General features: G+C 54.1%; 11 protein-coding genes across 11 annotated transcripts; 5 read left to right on the top strand and 6 right to left on the bottom strand.

Annotated features, from left to right (window-relative positions):
* Window positions 1-188: 188 nt before the first annotated feature.
* JCM15063_005473 (heat shock factor-binding 1 family protein) lies at window positions 189-774 on the top strand (the record flags this gene model as incomplete). Its single annotated transcript, XM_076679607.1, has 3 exons — window positions 189-431; window positions 503-569; window positions 665-774. The coding sequence occupies 3 exons, from the start codon at window positions 189-191 to the stop codon at window positions 772-774; spliced, it is 420 nt and encodes a 139-aa protein (XP_076533329.1).
* A 390-nt stretch (window positions 775-1,164) lies between these two features.
* On the bottom strand, window positions 1,165-1,881 carry JCM15063_005474 (NDUFA4 family protein; the record flags this gene model as incomplete). Its single annotated transcript, XM_076679608.1, has 4 exons — window positions 1,165-1,419; window positions 1,509-1,580; window positions 1,660-1,721; window positions 1,833-1,881. 4 exons carry the CDS (start codon window positions 1,879-1,881, stop codon window positions 1,165-1,167), a joined length of 438 nt encoding a protein of 145 aa, XP_076533330.1.
* A 342-nt stretch (window positions 1,882-2,223) lies between these two features.
* JCM15063_005475 (uncharacterized protein) lies at window positions 2,224-4,494 on the bottom strand (the record flags this gene model as incomplete). The annotated part of the gene is made up of 12 exons (XM_076679609.1): window positions 2,224-2,379; window positions 2,447-2,511; window positions 2,579-2,715; window positions 2,776-2,881; window positions 2,941-3,058; window positions 3,118-3,133; window positions 3,191-3,242; window positions 3,302-3,519; window positions 3,573-3,804; window positions 3,866-3,988; window positions 4,055-4,195; window positions 4,269-4,494. The coding sequence occupies 12 exons, from the start codon at window positions 4,492-4,494 to the stop codon at window positions 2,224-2,226; spliced, it is 1,590 nt and encodes a 529-aa protein (XP_076533331.1).
* A 1,727-nt stretch (window positions 4,495-6,221) lies between these two features.
* TOS7 (Tos7p) lies at window positions 6,222-7,229 on the top strand (the record flags this gene model as incomplete). The annotated part of the gene is made up of 3 exons (XM_076679610.1): window positions 6,222-6,299; window positions 6,379-6,714; window positions 6,780-7,229. The coding sequence occupies 3 exons, from the start codon at window positions 6,222-6,224 to the stop codon at window positions 7,227-7,229; spliced, it is 864 nt and encodes a 287-aa protein (XP_076533332.1).
* A 1,223-nt stretch (window positions 7,230-8,452) lies between these two features.
* Window positions 8,453-9,205, bottom strand: JCM15063_005477 (uncharacterized protein; the record flags this gene model as incomplete). Its single annotated transcript, XM_076679611.1, has 4 exons — window positions 8,453-8,534; window positions 8,624-8,650; window positions 8,722-9,047; window positions 9,137-9,205. 4 exons carry the CDS (start codon window positions 9,203-9,205, stop codon window positions 8,453-8,455), a joined length of 504 nt encoding a protein of 167 aa, XP_076533333.1.
* A 908-nt stretch (window positions 9,206-10,113) lies between these two features.
* On the top strand, window positions 10,114-12,213 carry JCM15063_005478 (NAD(P)/FAD-dependent oxidoreductase; the record flags this gene model as incomplete). Its single annotated transcript, XM_076679612.1, has 8 exons — window positions 10,114-10,438; window positions 10,511-10,695; window positions 10,758-10,868; window positions 10,947-11,014; window positions 11,082-11,237; window positions 11,309-11,780; window positions 11,850-11,907; window positions 11,984-12,213. The coding sequence occupies 8 exons, from the start codon at window positions 10,114-10,116 to the stop codon at window positions 12,211-12,213; spliced, it is 1,605 nt and encodes a 534-aa protein (XP_076533334.1).
* A 221-nt stretch (window positions 12,214-12,434) lies between these two features.
* Window positions 12,435-14,692, bottom strand: JCM15063_005479 (GMC family oxidoreductase; the record flags this gene model as incomplete). Its single annotated transcript, XM_076679613.1, has 7 exons — window positions 12,435-12,478; window positions 12,540-12,691; window positions 12,753-12,973; window positions 13,041-13,424; window positions 13,490-13,803; window positions 13,869-14,139; window positions 14,207-14,692. The coding sequence occupies 7 exons, from the start codon at window positions 14,690-14,692 to the stop codon at window positions 12,435-12,437; spliced, it is 1,872 nt and encodes a 623-aa protein (XP_076533335.1).
* Window positions 14,693-15,591: 899 nt separating this feature from the next.
* Window positions 15,592-18,456, bottom strand: JCM15063_005480 (uncharacterized protein; the record flags this gene model as incomplete). The annotated part of the gene is made up of 3 exons (XM_076679614.1): window positions 15,592-16,747; window positions 16,825-17,519; window positions 17,587-18,456. The coding sequence occupies 3 exons, from the start codon at window positions 18,454-18,456 to the stop codon at window positions 15,592-15,594; spliced, it is 2,721 nt and encodes a 906-aa protein (XP_076533336.1).
* A 190-nt stretch (window positions 18,457-18,646) lies between these two features.
* JCM15063_005481 (DUF3237 domain-containing protein) lies at window positions 18,647-19,523 on the top strand (the record flags this gene model as incomplete). The annotated part of the gene is made up of 5 exons (XM_076679615.1): window positions 18,647-18,789; window positions 18,863-18,868; window positions 18,934-19,237; window positions 19,332-19,410; window positions 19,495-19,523. The coding sequence occupies 5 exons, from the start codon at window positions 18,647-18,649 to the stop codon at window positions 19,521-19,523; spliced, it is 561 nt and encodes a 186-aa protein (XP_076533337.1).
* Window positions 19,524-19,696: 173 nt separating this feature from the next.
* Window positions 19,697-20,736, bottom strand: SPC2 (signal peptidase complex subunit SPC2; the record flags this gene model as incomplete). The annotated part of the gene is made up of 4 exons (XM_076679616.1): window positions 19,697-20,092; window positions 20,172-20,432; window positions 20,501-20,604; window positions 20,679-20,736. 4 exons carry the CDS (start codon window positions 20,734-20,736, stop codon window positions 19,697-19,699), a joined length of 819 nt encoding a protein of 272 aa, XP_076533338.1.
* A 138-nt stretch (window positions 20,737-20,874) lies between these two features.
* On the top strand, window positions 20,875-22,459 carry JCM15063_005483 (uncharacterized protein; the record flags this gene model as incomplete). The annotated part of the gene is made up of 6 exons (XM_076679617.1): window positions 20,875-20,947; window positions 21,017-21,062; window positions 21,139-21,323; window positions 21,395-21,564; window positions 21,667-21,972; window positions 22,049-22,459. The coding sequence occupies 6 exons, from the start codon at window positions 20,875-20,877 to the stop codon at window positions 22,457-22,459; spliced, it is 1,191 nt and encodes a 396-aa protein (XP_076533339.1).
* Window positions 22,460-22,565: the final 106 nt, after the last annotated feature.

Raw genomic sequence — 22,565 nt, forward strand, 5'->3', positions numbered from 1 at the left:
CTTTGCGCGCCAGGGAACAGGCAGTCGCCTCGATCGTCCTCCAGAAGTGTGTTCTAACCGATTGAAGCGGTCGAAGCGACCTCGAAAGTGAGAGTGAGTGCCACAGCAAGTGATTAGCTAGACGCGAGAGTTGATTCATCTCAAACTCGACCCGTTCCTCAAGCACCAAGTCCGTTCAGCCTGCGACTATGCCGTTCCAGCAACCTCTCGTGCCATCCCCGACGATGCCGCGCTCTCCCGTGACCGCGTCCTCTATTTCCGGATCTCCTCCACTTGGCAGACCTTCCTCATCAACCGTGCCGCTTCCGACCTCAGCAGCCCCATCTGCGTCGATTGGACTCGGAGTGGTAGGAGCTGGTCAACTCGAGGAATCGAAAGTGCTCACGTTCGAAGGCAAAGACGTCACAAGTCCGGTCGAACTCACTCAATTCGTGAGTCGTTCTCTTCCAAACCCTTACGATTCACAAGCATTCATGCAAACTCACAGATTTGCACAATCTAGGTCGATACTCTGCTGAATGACCTCGAGTCTCGTTTCGACACCCTGTCTTCGGATGTTCTCTCGCGATGTTTGTTCAACTTCTCTCTCTCTCGAGTCTCCTCGCAAACAACCTCTTTTTACCCTTCTCGTATTGACTCGTGCTTCTGTGTCAATCGTTCATAGTATCGACTCTATCGACCCGAGTAGATAGTCTCGAAACGAGTCTGGCAGATCTCATGTCGGGCACTGCCGCTCCCATTCCCTCGACGAACACAACTGTCTCTTCCACCTGAGCGAAACCTCCGTCTCCCCAAAAATACTATACCCATTCCCGCATACCTAGTTGTCTCGAGATCTTTGTTCATGATACCCTCCGCTTGAGATTCATCATGCGGCTTGTTGTGCAAGTAACTCTCGGCCTCTCACGTGCTAACCTCATTGCGGACGAGAGACTCTGATGTATGATACTACTTGAATTGCTTTCAGATTCGCTGGAGGAAAGAAGGGGTGGACGGGGAACAAACGCACAAAAACACGATTCTGACAAGGAACAGGGAGAGCTCGTAACGACGACGGTCATGGAAACACAGGATTGCGAGAGGAAAGACTTTGAGTGCAAGCTTTGCTTGGCGAAATTCGATCACAAGGGGGAAGGAAAACCGACATGAGCGAGCCTACATAGCTCAGTGCTCGACAGTCGACTCCTTTCCGGCCCCATACTTGCCTCCTCTGCCTTCGATCGAGTCGATCATGACATTCTTGCCGATCTCGGCATCTTCTTTCAGTTCGCCTGCTTTCTCCTTGGCCGCACGGATCGCTTTCGCTTTCGCGATCGCAGCTTGGTCCGACAACGAAGGGGAATCGGAAGACATGAACATGGCACGGGGATGAGGCATCTCGGCACGAGAGTTCCACCATTCCTTGTTTGGTGAGAAAAGCTGTAGTGCAAAGTTCAGAACGAACACAGTCAGAGACCGAGGTGCCTTGTTCCACATCCCCACTCGGCGACGATGAAAGGTTCGCTTACCTTCGTGTTCTTGCCTTGTTCAACTCGGTTCCAGGGCTCCTTGTCGCCACTCCTCCTCACGACAACGTCAGGCTACAGGAGCATCATTACGAGCCGCGTAAGTCAGGCGCTCGACAGACACCATGTCAAGAGTGCGCGCCTCGCCACTGACCGAGTTGCGCAGATAGTGGACGCCAAAGCCAAGCGCTCCGACTACTCCGAGACCGACAGCGACTGTTCGTTGGAGCGAGAGGCAGGACAGTGTCAAGAAGAGGGTCAGTCCAACTTGCACAGATTGCGGGGAAAGAACAATCCGCCGGACGAGTAGAGAGCGCGGGGACTGACCAAAGAGAGGCGAGAGAGAGGGATCGCGACGAAGTAGACGAAGAGCCATGTTTTTTCAAGCTTGTGTGCGGTAGGTAGAGAGGGGGGAAGAGAAGCGAGCGGAGCTTCCCAGTCGAAACGAGGTCTTGCCGAATGTGGGGGTTTCTTCCACGAGGCTCTTGTACAAAGAGCATGCATTCTTGCTAGCAGCGTAGCAGATCCTAGCATCACAGAAGATCAGATAGCTGGTCGGACCACCGTTTGGCGCGAGATGAAATTGGGAGACATCTCGAGAACACTGCGGAACGAGCTTACGATGCAACTTCTCTTACAACTGGGCCATATCAGAACCCGCGCAAGCTTGACCCGCTCCAGTATAAACGACGACAGCAAATTATACATATGAATAAGGCTAACTAGATGTGGCGTAAGGGCTACGAAGGCGGAACTTGGCACCCCGCTGCCGAAACAGGAACGGCAAGGGCATACACAACAAAGACAGGCCGGCCAACAGGGACGTTGCACCCTGAATAGAGAGGCTTCGATACATCTGCAGCGAAAAGAGTGGCTACAGTGTGCAAATGTGGGAGCGTCAGCTTGCTTCATGCAGCGTCGCATGCGAGGAACAAACGTACAAAAACACTGCCGATGAGTGCTCGCGAGGCCATCCCGGCGGCGAGGGCGCTCGCAGCGTGAGTAACTGTTCAAAGCGAAAGCATCAGGTTTCACTAGGGCGCGCAGACTTCAAGACTCGAGACGAGACCTACTGTAGACATCGATGAGGTATGATATGAAGGAAACGAAGATGAGGAGCATCGACACAGCAAAGAGGGCTTCGGCGATACACGGAACGATCCAATGTACACTCGGGAAAGGCGCTGTCCAAGCAAACATGAACAACGAGCTGTTGACGGAAAATAACGGCATTAGTCGAGAAGGAAAAGAGTCAGGAACGAGAGCTCACATGGGCGAGACGATTGCGGCGCCGTAAGCCAGGGTGAGCCTTGATTCCGCTTGTAGGACCTGGTCCTCTGCTTTGGCCTTTGCTAGCGCTTTGAGGTAGAATTTGGCTGCAAAGATTCCTCGTGAGCTCGTGCTCACGAATCTCCTTGCACATTTGAGCACTCACTAGCAAAGACCGCGATAAAGGACGCGCCACAGAGGAAGCCGATGGCAAGCGAGATATAGGTGAGACCGTAGGATGTCAATTTGAACCCCCTCTTCTCAATGTAGACGATGCTGAAGGCCTGGCGAAGAAAACGACTGTGTTAGCTTCGGTGCAATCCTGACGCGATTGAACGCTCACTTCGAAGAACCCGTATCTACACCAGAAGTTCACGTCAGTCTCAACTTTTTCGGCGATGAGCGTATATACGTACAGAATGCCGTAAAGAATCGAAAGGTAGATCGAGATGAATAGCACGATTGGCTCTGTGCACCGGGGCATCTTGAGTTTCAGAAAGCTGATCAGAGCTGTGGAAATGGCATACCCGTGAAAAAGAACAAGATCGGCTTCTTGAGAGACTGCTTGAAGACTCCGAGAATCTGGTGAATATTCGGTTTTGGCGCCAAGTTGGCCTTGTCTTCTTCAGGGATGGGTGCGGCTGCGAGCTTTTTCTTCAAGAGTGTAGGACCGTGTGTCTCAGGTACGAGCGCGACAAGAATCGAGGTGACTGTCGTAAAGATCGCCATCACGCGCAAGTTCCACCTGCAGGAGAGAGGTCAAAGTCGGCAGAATAGAGAAACGCTATGTTTACTTACCGATAGCCGGCATCGTGCTCGATGAATGAGCTACATAACGGACCTAGTGCTGGTCCTCCGAAAGCCATGATACTATACAGCGAGGCGTACGTCGCACGATTGAGCGGCACGGTGTAGTCTCCGATCGACGCGGGGACATTGTTGATGCTCGCGGCACCGAAGAAGGCGCCGAGGAAGCGGCAAATCAGGAGTGTGGCGGTATTGTTTGCAAACGCGGCACCGAACGAGAATGCTGCGCAAGCAAGCGGCAGCCGGTTAGATCGCTGAGCGCATCTTCGGGCTAGAAAGCGTACCAGAATAGAACACGCCGCAGAAGACATAGACAGGCCGTCTACCAAAGATCTCGCTTGCTGGGCCGGCGAGGAGTGGGCCGGCTGCGAAGCCAAGTACGAAGAGAGTGATGCCGAGAAGAGCAACTGACGAAAGAGCAGAGCTCAGCAACTAGACTAGGATGATCTCCCCTTGGCAGATTGAAAGCCTACCCTCTTGCCCAATCTCAAAGCGCTGCTCAAGTGCTCCCACCGAAGCGACGTATGCGGTCGAGGCATACGTGAGAGATAGGACCCACACGCACAGGATAAAGTTGACAATAACCTTTTTTACCGTGCTCCAGTTTCGAGGATCTGGTACCACAGAGAATGCCAGACACTAAATGAACGCTCGTAGGCCTCAAGACCGAATCGGGCGTCAACATACTGAGAGGATCGTCTGGGGCCAGTATGGTAGCCGGAATCGCGATTGTTTTCGCTTGCGTACCCGAGCCGCCGACGCTTTCGAGGTCCTCGACAGTCCCTGACGAGCTATCTACCTTCTCGATTGCTTCGGGGCCCGCTTGCTGCTCGAGATGGCCTCCCGGATCAAAATGCGGATGACTTTGCGATTCGGCGGCTTGTTCGAAAGACGAAGATGTCGGCAGATCCATAGCTGGTGCCGCAAGGCGAACTATCGCGCTTGTCGAACTTTCAGACGTAGTAGTGATCCGCTGAGACGTGTGCTGATAGCCGGAGAGTCTTCGCGGGCCAGGTGTGGGGCACATCGGGATTTGGGCGCTGCTCTGTCAGCAGTCCAATGCAGTCGGCTATTCGAAGCGTATTTTCAGCGCGCCTTGCTGCTCGTTGCGATTGGAAATGCATCAGTGAAGACCCGCTCGACGCAGCTCAAGCGAGACGGTCAGCTGTCGAGAGACTCGAACTTCAAACCGAGCTCGACCTGTATGCCGCGGCAATCTCGCGTCTTTCACTTTGACCACGACTGTCACAGGCAGAGCTCGTTACTCATCCAAGGCATAGGAATTCGCATGACTGGCATGCCCGAGGCTTTGACTGCAATTGACGAGACCGCTGACCAGCTCACGTGACCTGCGAGAATCGCCCGAGCACTTTGCACCTCAATTCGCACGTACGTAACGCTGTACATTCACAGCAGTGGTCTCGGGCTGGCGAGGGAGAATCAGAGCGCTCCGCTGGGCCTCGTGTTGGCATTCTTTCATTGTGAAGGAAAATGATCCCTTCCAACGTCCTCTGAGTTGTATGTACATGTAGCAGGCACAGAGATCGTTCATGCTAAAGGAGAGCGGTGTGTGCTCACGTACCAGCTGTCCTCTGAATCCATCCAGAGCTTTATAGCACCACTTTTTTCTTAAATGCCTCAGTGGTTGGAAATCTGAAGCCGAGTTGAGGCGCACGCGAATGATCATCCGGCCTGTTTCGCTTTGGCTCGGACCGCGAAAGAGAGCGATCGCGACTGCAGCGTTCTCGTCTCCCGTGCCTAAATAGGCTGTCCAAGCTCAATGACCTCATCGGTGTTTTTTCCCCGGGGCCGCTCACGAGGGAGCTAGATCTTCCTGTCGCTGTGCACCGGCGCCAGAGTGTGTGCAGACTGCAGTACTGCATACTCGGTCTACAAGAGTGACCAGTGGGGCACATTGACGAGGCAAGGCAAGATCCTCGCATCGGAAGAGTGTCATCTGAGCACGTTGGTATGTCGCGCAAGCGCGATGTGCGCAGATCCATATCATAGGCTGCACGCTGTCATTGCAGGTACTGGCCGACATTGACCCAGAGATAGCGTGTCCGTTGGATCGACGACCGCACACCAACCTGCGTCTACGGCAAGGAAATTCACCGTAAATGTGTGACGGGTTGCCAGGCATTTGAGATCGCCGCAGCGGGTCTAGTTCACGCCGTGTCACAGGTGCGCCTGTCAGTCGTCTCGGGAAGGCAAAGAAATTTTGGGAAGCGTATCATCATTTGCGCGCGTCATCCCGATCGGAGCGATGACGCCCGCATTGTGCGACTTGGTTCAAATTCCTTCGAGCTTGTCGACGCACTTCAACTTGTACTCGCTCCCTCTCTCACTCTTGCTCCTGCTACCTACCTACACGACAGCAAGCTACTCTCCCAGCAACAGCTCTCTTTCGAACGAGGTGAGTGTTGATGACGACACTGCTCGCGACCTTCTTTTTTCGCTCTTCCCTCAACTTGGTTTCTTGACCGACCCGATCCCCCCGGGGGGGAAGATTCGAAACACCTTCCCCCCTCGATCGTCCTCAAAGGAGTAAATTGAACATCTCGGCTGACCTCTTATCCTGCGCCTTGTGCTTGCATCAGTAGCTCTCCTCTCAACTGCCAGCTTTCTTCCACTAGCGCCATGGCTGTGTCGAAAATCATCCACTACACGGGTACATTCGCCCTCTTGGCGGCGATGGCCCTCCTCATTGTTGCGTCGGTGAGTCTAGGACACTGCTACTCTCTATGCCGCGCGTATGCGATGTAAACGACGCTCACCTTGCATCGCGCTTCTGCAGGTCTCGTCGCCAATCTGGAACCACGTTGGATACCTCAAGGGTCGCATTAACGGCCAAGACATCACCTTCGGTAACTGGGGATGGTGCACTGCGAATGCATGCACGAAGGCCAAGCTCGGATACCCGCGCAACTTCATCTCTGAGCTCACTGGTCAAGCCAACATCGCCTCCCAGACCGTCCTCCGCAACCTCTCCTTCACCCTCATCCTGACCCCGATCGCCGCCGGAATCACCTTCATTGCGCTTCTCTTTGCGCTCGGCACCCACCTCATTCTCGGCATCCTCGGTTCGCTCGCGGCCTTCTTCTCGTTCCTCGTGACGATTGTTGCCCTCGGTGTAGGTCCATTCTCTCCTATCTGACACTTGCCCACCATGCTGACCGCGATGAATGTCGGACGCAGCTCTACCTCGGTCTCTTCATCGTCACCCGCAACCGCATCAACACGCTTGGCCTTGCCAACACCAACCTCAGCATCTCGTCGCAGATCTGGCTTGTTGTCGCTGCCGCTGGTTGCCAATTGTACGCGACGGCTACCGTCTGCTTCACCCGCTCCCGCAGAAAGCGCGCTGCCCGCGAGGAGGACTTTGCTGCCGTCCCCGCCATGTCGTCGACCCAGCACGAGTACGTTACCACCGCTCCCTCGACGGTCGGTTCGACTGGTCCCCTCGTGCACGACCACACCGGTATCAACAACGGAGCGTACTCGGCCACCAACTCGACGTACGCTGCCAACCCGGTCAGCGAGAACTACGTTGACCCGGCAGCCAACACGAACTACGTCGACTCGACCGCCACCCACGCCGACAACAACGGTCACTTCTGGCAACGCAAGACGACCACCGCGATCTAAGGTCGTCATTGTCAAAAAGGCGGACATGCGAGTGAACCCTTTCTTCCTCGATCCCTTCATCCGCCTTGCCCTCAATCTTCGTCTTTTCTTCTGAATATACGCATTACTGTTGCGGTCCTCCTCTTCTGTATCATTACTTTCATCCCTTCCTATACACATTTTGCCCTCCTATCACCCATCTAATTTCCCACTTCGGAACTGATTGTACAAAGGCAGTAAACGGAATCTAATATACATACATGCGACATGCTTGGCTGTGTTGCATCTGTCGAGAGTAGTGTTCATGGGAGAAACGGACGAGTAGCCAACTCGCTGGACTGATTTCGCGATCACAGAGTCTTTAGCAGGAGTTCGAGCGGTTTCTTACGAGAAGCTGCTCCCTCGAGTTGCTTGACGTGAGGTTAAAACCTCTCGTTGTTTCTTTGTCCGCCTTGTGCAGGATCTTCTGGATTTAAACTTGTTCCAAAACGAGACACGGCAAGAGGCAGACGAGTGATTTGAGCTTAGACTACTTGAAAAACGTACATGTATCCCGGCATAAGCATTAAGCATGAACGACCAGTCAACGGATACACGTTTACCTTCGAGCGTACGTAATTCGAGTCAAAAGGTGATCGATCATACAGTAAGGGGCCGGTGAAGGGTCAAAAAATGGGTTTGAAACTCTTTTCGGAAGAAAAAGAAAGTTTGACGCGCTTCAGCGTCTAACTGTAGTTGCGCAACGCCTCTGAAGCTCGAATGTTCTCGCATCGTCCAGAAACACAGACCCTGGTGTTTATCTTTGATCAAGGTGTTTTGCTTTTTCGGAGGGACGAAGAAGAAGAAGAAGAGGGGGAGGGGAGGTTATTCGAGGGAGAGAAAGTCCCATCAAATACACCACGTTTGGGACGACCCAAAAAGAATCAAAACCGTACAAAAAAAGATACCTTCGTTGGAGAGAAAATCCATCTACGACCTGAAATCTTTTCCCAATACCTCGTTACGCTTTCCGAGTTCTTCCTTCATTTACACCATCAAACACATTTGTTTTGCCTTGTCATCCCTCCTTCATATTTCCCAACCAAAGGTGGCGAGATAGAATGTCGAAAATAGGTTGGAAAGGCTCGAAAGGTGAAATGGATGTTGTAGGAGAACTTGGGCGAAAGAGGAGAGAAAAGATCGAAAGCCCGATGGCACCAAGAGAGCAGCTTAACGGTAACTGCATTGGAGAGAAGAAGAATCCCTTAGTCCGGTTTCTGGCAGAAAGTAAAGTCGAACTGAGAAGAACGTGATACGTACGACTTTTGGAAACGAGCGCGGGCACCGCTGTGAGCAGAAAGAGAGTAGGGTTGTGTTTAGCGATACAGCGAAAAGGGGGAGAATGAGAGGAATTGAGCAGCATGAGCCAAACGTACTTTCCTCCGAACTTCTTGGGCTCGCATCTGTCATAGGTGGGGGAATAGTGTCAGTTTCCGAAGGCCAAAACCGCGAGCATTTCGACAAGAGAGCGTACCGTCGGGGGTCAGCGACGAGGAGGGTTCGGTCGTAGGCAACGAGAGCCTTGCGGACCTCGAGGGCCGAGGCAGCGTCCTCGTACTTGGCGACGTACGCAACGACAGCCTTGCCGATCGCCTGACGGAGGGCGTAGATCTGCGAGGTGTGTCCACCACCCGAGACACGGAGGCGGATGTCCATGCGGGAGAGGGGCGAAGGGAGCGAGGTGGTCGACGAGGTGAAGGAGGAGAGGAGGACAATGGGCTCGTAGAGCTTGGCACGGAGGACGGGGGTGCCGAAAAGGGAGAGGGGAACACCGTTGACCTTGATGAGGCCCTTTCCTTCCTGTGAGAGGCGATGTAGCCATCGTTGCGTGGCGGACGAATCAGTCAACTGGCACAATCTTCGCGCGACCATCTCGATCGACAACGCACCCTAGCCAAAGCGACAGCAGTGGCGGTCTTCTTCTTGCCGAAAGTTTGGACGGATTGCGTCGCAGACATCTGAACGATTGAAGAACGAGAAGAGCAGGGCGCGCGAGCAGGATGGCGAGGCGAGTCAGTGATCGATACATCAAGACGTGATCGCGCGTTCGGTATGGGTCAAAAGTGACACACCTTGATCTATAGTCGCAGAACAGAGGGAGGGAGAGAACAGGAGGAGGACAGACTGGTCAGTTCGCCCGGTTCAGACTTCACGCTCGACACTCAAAGTTGCTGCCATCTCGTCACACGCGAGTCTCTGTGCTCCGTTCTGCGTGAATCCATCGCTTCTGTAACCTCTGCTGCATTCCGTGGCTTGAACTTGTGGTCGGGCGAGCGCGAGAGGGCGATTACGGCGGCAAGTGCAAAAACGGTGAATCGACTCGACGCTCGGCTGACTCTGGACGGTGCGCGGGTGCGGCGGGCGGGGTGGAACAGTCGTACGGACGAGGGCTGGGTCGGACGTGCTGCAAGGTACCGGGTAGCTTACCAGTGGGCGTGGAGACGAAGCAGAAACAGAAAATTGTGAGCGACATTTTCGACCTCCCTTCTCCGCCAGCTCCTCGCCTCGCCCCCTTGGCCTTCGTTCTTCGGTCCATCTTTCCGCTTTCCAAGTTCTGCGAATGTAACAGGGTCTTGTTCAGGATACCCTCGCTCGCTTCCCTTGCGCCCTGTCTTGGCGACTCTGCGAGTCTGTTGGGCTCGTCGCGCAGCCTCTCTCGCACTCGACCGCAGCTAGTCCTGTTGACCGCTCGAGTTGCGCATTCCGATACAGAGACTGGTAGAATACGCTTCCGACGTTCGCAGGCTCCTCTTGCTCTCATGTGTGGACCGCGTGGTGCGCTCTTGTGCTGACACACAACCCCGCCTTGGCACGACCCGTGCTACATGCTCGCTTTATCGCTGCCCTGTACCTATATCGCTCCGAGATGACAGCTCCAGAGTCGTGTGGCTCGCCGTGCTCTTCCTTGCTGTCACACTTTCCCCCGTCTGGCTCGGTTCCGCCTTGTTCACCGCCCAACGCCGCCCCACTCGACTCGTTCTGGACGAAGCACTTCTCGGGTCCTCTCGCTCATGCGGGTCGCGACAGTCCACTCCCAGATCATGCGGATATCGTCGTGATCGGAGCGGGCTTGACCGGCACTTGCGCAGTGGACGCTCTTGTCGAACGCCTCGGCTCCCTCCCGACCGCTCGCTCGCGCAAGGTGACGATTGTCGTACTCGAAGCGCGAGAGTTTTGTTCGGGCGCAACGGGTGAGCTTTTCCCAATCCTCTCCCTCGCGTCGTCAGTAACAACTCGCTAGAAATTCGCTCTGTATTCGCCAGCTCGCAATGGGGGACATCTCACCTCGGCGCCGATCCTCGGGTTTGCAACTTTGACCCAACTGTATGGACAGGACGAAGCGACGAGGTGTGTCGCCCTCGAGCAGTACTCGATCGATTGGATCATCAACACTTGCCGCGCCGAAGGGTGGGAGGATCAAGTCGAGCTTCGTGCACACGGAGGCAACGTACGGGTTTCTCGCTCCTATTCCGAGTCAGACCACTCAGACATACTTCTGTTCATCTCCAGCTGCACCTCTTTGATGACGAATTGCAAGCGCGTCGCATCGATGCCGAGCTTGAAGCAGCGAGAACCGCAGGACTCGATCTCACCGGTTTCGAGCGCTTGACGCCACAGCAGGTGACAGACGCAAGTCGCCTCACCTTGCTCGACAGAGCAAATCTCCTGGTTTCTGACCACACTCTCTTCTGTTTTCAGCGCTACGAAGCGACCTCAAGAGCAGGAGGACTCCTGATTCCAGGCAACAACCTTTTCCCACGCAAACTGTAAACTCGACGATCTTTTTCATTTTCTCCTGCCTGTGTGCTGACCGTGGCTTGTTCGAACTCTTAGCGTATCAAAACTGTTTGAACGGGCTCAAGCTCGAGCGGCGAGCCGTGATTCGTCCATTTCGCTCAACCTGTACACGCACTGCGCCGTCTCGGCAGTTCAACCCTCGGAACACGACAAATCGTGGTCAGTAGTCACTCCCCGTGGCAATATACAAGCGTGAGCCTTTCACCCAGCTTCTCTCCCTTGCTTTCGATATAAAAACGCTTACCAAACATTCCGCTATTTAGAACTCATGTCCTGCATTGCACCAACGGTTACCTGTCTTCTGTACTGCCCGAATTTGCCGCTGGTCCTTCTCGAGTCCTCCCAACTCGAGGTCAAGTCGTCTCAATTGTCCACCCCACTCCTACTCCTCCTCCTCGAAGTCGTCCTCGCGAATCCTCGTCGTGGCCTCGATTCACAAACGCCTTCTCAGCCGAACACCCCTTCGACATTTACATGTTTCAACGCACGCTCGACACGGATCGAAGAGAGATCATCCTTGGAGGATGTAGAGAAGAGAGTGGACCTCGTACTCGGTACGAATTTGGTCAATCGTTCGATGGCGCCGGAAGCGTCAACAAACTCGTGGGCAACAAGTTGAGGCAGTACCTCGCATGGCAATTTCCAAATTCGTTTCGAAGTGATCAACCTCGAGCTGTTCAAGTCGAACTCGAATGGACTGGGATCATGGGATTCAGAGAAGGTGGAGTACCTATCGTGAGCTCTTCTTCCTGTTCTCAAACTCGATGAATGATCGACTGTTGACAGAGAGAGAGAAATTTGCAGGTGGGACCGATTTACATCAAGGGCGAGATTCAAACAGGTCAATGGGTCGCTGCAGGATGTACAGTCCAGTCCCTACCTCTCAATATACAACAGGGCGCAACTTATATTCCGTTCTTGTGGTCGTTGTGAAACAGATTCAGGGCATGGAATGCCTAGAGCTCCAGCTTCTGGACATTTGCTCGGTCACCTCGTAGCGAATGATCTCCTAGGTCGCGGAGAATTCACTCTACCTGTTCATTTCCCTCGTCATTACTTGACTACCTCAAATGGAGAACCGAATGTCGAAGCTCGATTACCCGGGGAAGCAAGAGGAGACGAGCGTGAAGGATGGGTCTGGGTTAGACGAGAAGATGTGGAACCATAAGCCTTGCAACGAAGACTCAAGTTCGTTCCCTTTCTGCATAGATGAAACGCTCTCTTCTGAGCTCGACATTCGGAGTATTCACCATGATAAATATCCAACGAAACACAATTGCAGCAGACCAGACGGAACGAGCGACCAGAGACAAAGGGAACGAACAGAACGATGGTAATGCGGGATGCTGACAGCGATGGGAGAAAGGGAGAGGAAGAAAATCAGGGAATCTAAGCACTGAGAATGATCGCGGCCCCTTTCTCAGCGATTGCATCTGTGCATCGACGAAATTTCAGCTTAACGGTTCCGTATTGACTGTAGGAGACGAAACTTACAGGCAACTGATTGGGTATGGGACGCGACGTGAATCGGAACGATCGAGAGGTCGACCACTCTCACGTTCTGAGTGCCGTACACCGAGAGCCAAGGATCCACCACGCCGTTGTCCTTGACTGGAAGCATGGCGGCCGTTCCGACGGGATGGTATCTATCGACGAGACAAGTCAGATCGTCTGATCACGTGCGATTAGTGAGGAGAAAGAGCTTACTCGGTTCGAACTACGCTTCGGATCCATTCTTCGAATTGAGCGTCAGTCTGAACGTCGAGTCCTGGTTCGGCTTCGGCAGCGATGTATTTCGAGAGTGCAGGTTGGGCCGCCACCTTGCGCAGGAACTGAGCAGATTTCGCCAGGAGGAAGAGGTCGAGAGGCGATTGAAGGTATGCCGGATCGATCAAGGGAGCGGACAGGGCGTTGGCAGAATTAATGTGCTGCAAACCGACAAGGTCGTCAGAATGCCACACCCAGCGTATGGCATGAGCAAGAGTACAAACTTACGACGCTGCCTCGGCTCAGAGAATGTTGCAGGCAACCTGCAAGCGAAATGTAGCTCGTGTTGGCAGTCGCGGTCGAGTTGCCAAAGTAGACGTTGATTCCGAGCACTTCGAGGAAGTTGACCTTCTCAGCATCGAACAAGTTTGTAGTCGCCGAGAACTGAGCTCCGGTCAATTGTGGGTTTGACGATTGCGAGCGCAGTTGGTCAATTTTGGCCAGGTCGTCTTTCGTGAGAAAGTCGGAGAGCTTGAGATAGGCAAGTGGAAACAGTGCCTCGGTGAGGATACCTTGAGCTCGAGCATATTGACCGAGAGCGGTTTGAAGGAACGCAGGATCGGCCAGCTCGTCAAGGCTCTCGACATTGTCCTTGAGCTTGTAGACGTTGACCTGCAATGATAGACTTGTGAGTCTCTCTGCGCTGTCGATTCGGGAAGAGCACATTCAGCGCTCACCTGCGCGGCGTGATCTTGAAGGTTGGCCCCGACTCCCTTCAGGTCGACAACGGACTTGATACCGAGGGGTTCGAGGATCGAAGCATCACCGACTCCCGAAAGCTCGAGAAGCTGAGGAGTCTGAATTGTCCCGGCAGATAGAATGACTTCGCGAGATACGTTGATCGTGAAGGCGTTTTCGGCCGATTCCGATCCGGTCGCAACAAACGAGACGCCAGATGCGACCACGTTGCCCTTCTCGGTCTTGCTGCCTTGCCAGTTGATCTTGGTCGCCTGTGCGCCCGTGATGACAGTGAGACTCTTTGCGAGACGAACTGTTGCCATGCTATCGCGTCAGCTTGGTAGCAACGGAGTAGTCTGAGTTTAAGCTCGAGCTCACGGTAATCTGTCGAAGTCGCGCGAGTTGCAGACTCGGGATGTTGTGTCGAAGGAGCCAAACTGATTCCGTTACTGTCACCCACGCTCAAATCCTTCGCTTCGCGAATACCGAGGTTACGAAGCGCTTTGAAGAACCCGTTGAAGGTCGGCGCGAGATAGCGAGGGTACGAGGTGTCGATCGGACCAAAGATGCCGTGCACAGCCGAAACGAATTTCGGCAAGACCGCTTGGTTTTCCGACGCAACGCTCACGGGAGGGTAGAATTTCTCGGCCTGAAATTGAAACAGCAGGTCAGAACGCCGACTTTGCGATCCTGAGCAGCTTTCGACGACCACACACCTTTTTGAAGTATGGTAGAAGGCCTTGCCAGTTCCAACCTTTGTTGCCGAACTTCTCCCATTCGTCGAGGTCAGCCGCATCGGGTCGAGTATACACGAGAAAGTTGAGTGCCGAAGATCCGCCGAGGGTCTTGCCTCTTGGCGTAAAGACTGATCTTCCGTCGGCATGTTCTTGAGGTACTGTCGAGAACGCCCAGTCGACCGAAGTGTTCCCAAGCGTCGAGCCCGCGAGTCCCGGCACGAGAATCCCCGTGTTGGTTGGATCGTTGTGACCAGCTTCTAGGACGACCACCTTGTAGTTTTTCTTCGATTGTGCCAGTCGAGCGGCGACGGCGAGTCCAGCGTTGCCGCCACCCACGACGACGTAATCGACGGGTTCTGCCAGCAAAGGCGACACTTGGGCTGCGTCGGCAGTGAGGTCGAGGATGGTTGCAGCAGAGGAGGAGGATGCGAGCAGGAGCGCGCCCACGAGCAGAGTCGAGAGCATGTCGACCAGAGGAAGGGTGTCCACGAGAATTGTCGAGGGTAAGAGGAAAGATTGGAAGAAGAGTGAAGCGTCGTCGAGTCTATTGGAATGGATGACCAGACGCGGAAGCTGTGAAAGAAAGAAGAGAGAGCAAGACGTGCAGCGTTCAAGGTGATTGAGCTGCCGTACGAAGACACGGCACCGGCGGCATCTGTCCCGAAGCAACGTGTTTCGGACATCCTGCGCCTATTCGCGCGCTTGTATGCGCCTTTTGAAAGTGTCGACTCCGGCGCTTTGTTGCAGAAGCGGTGGCAAGGGAGCGTTCGGCAGCGAAAGGGTTTCGCACCGCAGTCGCTGCTCCCTCCGTCGTCATGTTGAGCATCACCAACATTCGTGAAAGCGCGAATCTCAACTTGGATGTTTGAAAAATGTCCGAGAGTGGTGTCAGGTGCAGGAAGCGTGAGCTTGAGCAAAAAAAATCAGCCTTCGCAAGTTGCGTTAATTTTCGTCTCGCTTCATCGATAGAGTCGACTCGGAAGAGAGCGCGCATATAATTGGATCCGTTCCCGGCTGCTTCGTGGCTACCTGAGACGTGGGGGTCGAGCTCAGCGGATGCATGCGGTTCCGACGGGTTCATGCGCTTGTATACCGTTATGACTCCGAAGCAAATGCTCCGATTCCTGTATCACACACTCGCCGTGCAGATGGCGACAGAAAACGGTAGCGTGCCCAAGTGCCTCGCCACTCTCGGATGGATTGCGAGATGAAAGGAACAAAAAAGAACCGCGACTGGACAGCTGGACCTTCACGAGCTTCACTGGACAGGTCGATAAAGCGAAATCTGAGAAAGTCTTTTGCCAAGGGGTACGAGAGAGATATAGACAACAACAATATAAAAGACTGAACAAGAGTGAGCTGGATCATAGGAAATTAAAAGAGTCGCTTCTCCAGCCCTCGGTTCTGTACTTGACCCTCTCGTCGTTGATGTCTTCGGCCCATTCCTCGCTCGCCTCTCCGACTCTTCCGACTGCGTTCCAGGTATTCTGTGCTGCCTCCCTGCCTGACTGTACTGCTTCATCTACTTCTTGTTTCGCTTTCCGAACGATTCCTACTCTTTCTCCGGCTCGATCAGGGTCCGGGATCTCTGCTTCACCTCGAGGGATGACTACTCCCTCAGTCCCGATCCCAACAGTCGCTCCCGCTTCATCTGTCGAACTCGAGACGGGTCGGGGTAGATCGATCGCGACTCCATGTCGATTCAAGTGGAACGCTGTTTTGGTTTCTTCTTCCTGCTGTTCCTCCTCCTCTTCCGGTGCGTTCTCTTTGTCGAGTCCTTCTGAGAATGTATGCCACAACGCTTTGATCCAGTTTGACCATTGTCCTCGTTCCTTGCGTCCGTCCTCTTCCTGTTCGAGCGAGAGTTTATGTCGTTTCACCTTGTACAACCACCGTCCCAACTCGTCACCTTTCTCGATCACGACTTGTCGCAACTCCCTCTCGATCGCTTTCTTGATGAGGGGTCGGATGATGGGTCGTAAGAACCACAAGATCCATCCATGTCGAGTCGAATCGTGCAACTTGACATCAAACTGGTTCAACGCGACGGTCGAGTCGGGCAACATGGACCACAACGAACTGGTCGAAGCGATCGATGTCGTATCAAACTTGAAATCGAACCCTCCTCGTTTTCGTCGTTGATTCGATTCGGATTGACCGAAATGCAAGTCGAGCAATCCGGATTCGGTAAAGGTCGGGAGACATGGGATTGTAGGTACGAGTTTGACAAAGTATCCAACGTCGAGGATCTCGAGTCTCATCCCTTCGATATCGACTTCGGTTCTCGACGCATAGCTCGTTCGCTGTCGAGCCGTCCTCTCTCGATCTCGTGGTCGCGAATCTTGGGAGGCTGAATCCAGAGTAGTAGCGATCGGGATGAGCAAAGTCGAGGTTCCGTGGCTCGGCAGGTACGTGATCGAGGTCGAATTGCGAATCGTGACTTTTGCTGGGACGAACGAAGTCGCGAGCAGTGAAGGAAACTCGATCGCTCCAGTCACGGTTGGCGAATCGAATTCGATCCTGTAGAACATCGCGAAGAAGCAAAGAGTTCTGTTAGACCAACTGCCGAGGAGCTGGTTTCGCATAAGAGAGCTCACCGAGGTATCGGGATCTCTTGCAAGATTCCCAAGATCCTCGGGAACAGCCATTCGAGCACATCGTCGTAGAACGCTCCAACGAAACCAGTCGGACCGCTCAAAGCCTGTCCTGCCTTGACCCCGACGGTTCCGGCCCAAGCTTCCATCGCTCGGGTCAATTCGAGACCCGAGTCGAAAAACTTGGTCAGGTATTCGTCCTGGACGATCGATTCAATCGCCTGTACGAGGTGCGAGAGGAACGCTCGAAGATCGGTACAAAACTCTGGGTAGTCGGTTCCGACTTTCGAGAGCTGTCGATTCAGGTCCTCAAGTGTGCGGTAACTTGCGGTCGAGTTCGGGTACTCGGGTTCGAGCAAAGAACGAGTCAGGAACGTGTCCATCTCCTGAGCAATCTCGACGATTCGGTGAGGCTCCGAGCGATCATTCGAAGGGGACAAGTGGGACAAAGTCGATTGGAAGGTCGCGTCGAGCCGATGTAGAGCATCGGGATCGCGCATGAACGGCGACAGGAGCGGAAGGAGGAGAGACCAAGGTGAAGAAGGTGAGTCTTGAACCTCCTTCGAAACGGAACTAGGTTCGATCGAGACCTTTGGTGCGAGTCTACTGAAAGATTCTCGCATGTAGGTTCGCACGACGTCGATGAGCGTTCGCATGGCTTGTTGGTACTCTTTCGTCGTTTGTATCCTCACGAGTATCTTGAAGCGAACAGCACGGTCACGTCAACAAAGGAGCGATTTCTAGACAGTCGGAACGAGAGCTCACAGCTTTGAACCGATCGACAAAATCGTCGTCCCCAGTTTGTTGCCGAGGTAGGGCGGTCGCAGACTGTTCCTCGGGTTGTGCAAGATCAATAAGAGGCGGGTCTCCTGGAACCGTATTGTCTGCAGCGGCAGGTGCGATGCCGATCGAGTCGACGGTCTTGGCCGTGAGCGCGTCAACGGCGGCTTCGAGTCCCTGACCCGCTTCCGGTGGTAAGTTCTCACGTTCGATCTCGGTCTCGAGAGTCGTGTGCGCTATATCTTGTACGAGCAGGACGAGGTCGATCACGAGTTTGCGTACTTCGGGAGAAGTAAAGAACAGGGTCACGAGGGTCAACACGGAGGACGAAACTGTCGGAATCTTGCTCGAGGTCTGTTGAGTGGGCTCAATTGACTGCTCCACATGCACTTGCGTCTCTCGACAGGTCCAGATGAACTGCTGCCAGGCATCACCAGGAGGTGAACCGTCTGTCGTGCTAGGGTTCCGGTTCTCGACGAGTTCTGCGACGTCCTGCAGCCAATCTCTCGTGCACGTCTTGACATACTGCCCTGATCGACTCAGGCGGCTCGCAAAGGGTCGAGGTTCAGATCCGGGTTCCGATTCGAGGAGATTCGATGTGAGAGCGAGGTTGATCAATTGCGATAGTTGCGCCGTCGAGGGCAGGTGTCCCGCCTTTAGTGCTGCTGCGGCTCGTACGAACTGTTCGAGTGAGATTGAGCGTCGTGGTCCACCGATTTGTGCTCGAGAGGATCGAATCGAATTTGCCTCAAGTGCATTCGAAGCAGGCGTCGGCGCTGCGAGGCGAGGGAGCAACGGAGGCGGTTGCAGCAACGGTGTCCTCTCGTCGTCGAGGCCGAGGACATTGCTGCCCATCTCGTCTCCGAGAAAGGGTTCGGGGTGGTGATCCGGGCGAGAGGGTTCGCCTCCCCACTTCTGCCACGTGTCCAAACTCGGCCCGGCTTCTCTGGCTCATCAGATTTCCCTGCTCCTCTCTCTGTTTCTCTCTCTCGCTCGACGTTGTTTGGTCAAGAATCTCTTCGACACACGAATCTGTAGCGTCAAGATGTCGAGATCGGTTCCTGCTGAATACCAAGACGCATTCGACCTGTCGATCCCAGAACCAAGCCTCAAAAAGTCGTTCAGGCTCGTGTGCAACCTTGAAGCGGTTCGGAGTCTTGGTGAAGGGCTCAACGGAGATGGTGGACAGTCAGTCTCTTTCCATTCCTTTTACTCGGGGCGACCTGACCCTTGAGCTCTGTCCCACTCTCTCTCTCTCTAGATTCAAGTAAGGAAACCCTTGTTCCCTATGAGCCAAGCCAATCAGACAACCCTAACCTGTAACCCCCTAAGCTGGGTCACTTTTACTGGAGGATACATCTCGTCCTCGTTTCTCACGGCCAAGATTCTTCCAGGAGGTCAAGACGCTCAACACCTCCTGAGCGCGACTCACCCGAGTGCGCCGTTGGCCGCGAACGTCTCGACTCGGTACTTGCTCGAAACGGACGATGGCGTGTTCATCCAAGTTCAAACTCGAGGGTGGAGGACGGGACCGAAGGAAGTGTTGGAACGGTTGAGCGGTGCAGCGAGGGAAGGGTTCCAAGGCAAAGTTCCAACTCCTGACGAGTACAGGTTCAGGTTGTTCATCGAGATGGAGGTGAGTTTCATGATTCTTGTTCTTCCGGAAACAAAACAGAACACACTTTGCGTCAGGCTAACGTGTAAATTTTCACTCTCTCTCTTCGCTACAGACCGATGCCAAGAACGAAAAGTATGCGTGGTTGAACACGGCCATGTTTGTCGGTAGCGGTATGCGCAGCGGAAGGCAAGGTCAGAAACCCCTTTCGTTGATATACTCTTCGTCTTGCCTTTGATCGCTGACTCCAGTCGTCTCTTGTGGGGGTTTGTAAACAGTTGTGTACGACGCGTACCTTGTCGAATAACTTGCAATGCACCGTCTCGTGTCTTCCGTCCCAGAACTCCGTGTGTGAGAGAGAAAGACAGACTCTAGGAACCGGTTTGCACAGAATCTGCAGATTGCGATTGCGATCAAGAAGAGGAGCGAGAGAGAGAGCAAGGTAATTATTTCAAAAAGACGATTGCAAGCTGCTATGCCTTAGTCCTCGGTGGTTGCTACCGAATCAGGTTTCTCGACATTGATCGAGTTTTGACCCATGACCTTGTTCATCGCTCCTTTCAACCATTCCTCGACTCGATCCCTCGCAACTCTACCTTGTTGATCAAACAAGAGTCGAACCGGTTTCGATTCGACGAGACTCTGTTGGTGCAAGATGGATTTGTTTGCGTTCGCCGAGTGTCGGTACTCGAGCGTCAACGTGTACACTGGGTAATCGTCTCGATCGATGACAGTCGCTTGACTTGACTCGCCATTGACGGGAGGTCGAGGAGACTTTGAGAGGAGAGAGAGGGGGAACGGGATCCAGGAAGATACGGTGGAATGGTTGGGCGAGGACGAAGCCACAGAAGAAATCTCGAGCACTTCAGTTGTGATCTAGCAGACCCGTATCTCCCAAACTGTCAGATCAACAGTAGGGGAATTGAAATCGAAACAGAGGAAAGGAAGGCTGTACCCGGGAAGCGAGAGTTCGACGTTTCGCGACAAAGATGGTGTTTTGTTCGACGTACTGCACGTACAGTGCGAGGATCGTGTTGAGCACGACGTACGACACGACTCCCGTTGCGACGATGGGTTTCGATTGTTCGAAATTGTCGAGCTTGTACGCGTAGTACGACACGGCGAGTGCAATCACGACTGAACTCCATCCGAGTCCGAGGCGCAGGTCCTCGTGGCGGTAACTCCGGGTGAAATTGTGCCGCGGCAAAGAGAAGAACTAAAGGCATGGTCGAAGGTCAGGCCACGGCGCGGAGGAAGCCAAAAGCGAGCGCGAAGGCAGCGTACTTCTTTGACAAGGTCATCGAGAGTCGTCTTGAGTTCGAGCAACGAGAGCGGGTTGATCTTGGTCACCTCTACTTGAGGTAGCCACCGCTCTGACGCTGGTAGACCTGGTTGGACGCGAGCACGAGTGAGCGACGTGGATCAAAGTGGGGAGAAAGGGAGCTCGCCTCGCGTGACGCACTCGGTTCCTCGCCGCTACTCGAGGAGCGCACAACTTCGGCAGCTTGCTTCCGGGCCATGGTAAGGGGGAGAGATTTGATGCAAAGGCAAGTGGAGGAGATAGATCGAAATATTGATCAAACGAAGTCGCGAATCTGATTCAACTTTTGTACCTTCTCACAGCGCTCTCGCTCCACGAGTCGACTTGGGGTGTCAAGATGGGCGCCAATGGATCGATTCCGGGTCGATCTCGTGCAGGTGGATCTGCCGGGCCTCTGGATCACTACCAAGGTTCGAGTCTCGTTCAACTCGACCGCCTTCCCTGCCCTCGTCCCTGCTGACGGATCGTCACCCTTGCAGTCCTCGGCATCGAGCGATCTGCGACTCCGAACGAGATAAAAAAGGCGTGAGCTTCTCATGCTCTTCGAATTGCGCTGCGTTCGCGTCCCCTCGCTACGCCACTCACGCCTGAAACTTCACAGCTTTCGAGTCCTAGCATTGCGCAACCACCCAGACAAGAACCCGGACGATATCGAAGGCGCAACGTTGCGATTCAGCCGGATTCAAGAGGCGTACGAAGTTTTGAGCGACGAACAAGAACGTGCTTGGTACGATGACCACGTCGACCAGCTCCTCGACGAACCCAACTCGGGCGCATCGCAACAAGGTAACAACCTCATCCCCCTCGCATACGCGAATTCCGTCAAACTGACATGGCTCGCTTCTAATCTTTCGCAGCGACCGAAGCCGACATGAATTACTTTGATCAGATGCGTCGAGGCACTCGTTCAAAACCTTCCGCAAAACCTCCACCTGCCGGGAAACGGCCTGATCGAGGGTTGCAAGTTGCCCATCTGATGAAGTTTTTCACTACTTCGGCTTGGACCGCGTTCGATGATTCTCCCACTGTACGTCCTGAGAGCCTCGAACCCTTCATTGCAACAATATTATGTCTCGACTCTCAGTGGTGGTGTGGGACACGCGCTGAACCCGGTTTTCCCTTTTGCCAGGGTTTTTATACGACGTTTCACACCCTGTTCTCCCTCCTCGAAACCGACGAGATCCAATGGTCCTCGCCCCAATTGTACCCTTCGTTCGGCCAATCGACGTCTTACTCGCGCACGGATTCAAACTCGCAACAAGACCTGCGGCGGTTCTACTCGACGTGGTTGAATTTTCAAACCGAGAAGGATTTCTCGTGGAAAGATTCGTACCGAGTCGAGGAAGGGATGCCGAGATACATGCGCAGAGATATTGACAAGGAGAACCAGAGGTTGAGACAACAAGCTAAACGCGAGTACAACGAAACCGTTCGGGTAAAACACAGCTCTCGATCTCTTTTATCTTCGTCTTTTGACGGGTTCTTCAAGCTGACCAGGGTCTTTTTTGCAGAATTTGGTCTTGTTTGTGCGAAGACGAGATCCTCGATACGTTTCCACTTCGAGCACTTCGGCGACCGTCGCGGCCGAGATCAAAGCTTCCCTCGCGGCGGCATCTCAAGCTCGTGCACTCGAACGAGAACAAGCCGCGAAAGCGTACGAAGCGACGTTGCAAGATTGGGAGAAGGAAGATCGGGGTTTAGAATCCGTTTTGAGGGAATGGCAGGAAGGGTCTGAACTCGAAGACGACGAGGTCGAGGACGATGGTGGTGAATCTGGTAGTCGCGATCGATTTGTGGGACAGGAAGAAGAAGAAGAAGCGAGTAGGGTTTGGTGCGAGGCATGTGGGAAAGGGTACCGTAGTGGAGGAGCATGGGAAGATCACGAACGATCGAGGAAACACCTCAAGAACGTCGAAAGGTGAGTGAGAGTGGGGGGGGGGGGGGGGGGGGGGGGGGGGGGGGGGGGGGGGGGGGGGGGGGGGGGGGGGGGGGGGGGGGGGGGGGGGGGGGGGGGGGGGGGGGGGGGGG

The sequence above is a fragment of the Sporobolomyces koalae genome (assembly GCF_050403365.1).
Source record: "Sporobolomyces koalae JCM15063 DNA, S_koalae_JCM15063T_v1_ctg24, whole genome shotgun sequence".
In the NCBI taxonomy this organism is placed as follows: domain Eukaryota; kingdom Fungi; phylum Basidiomycota; class Microbotryomycetes; order Sporidiobolales; family Sporidiobolaceae; genus Sporobolomyces; species Sporobolomyces koalae.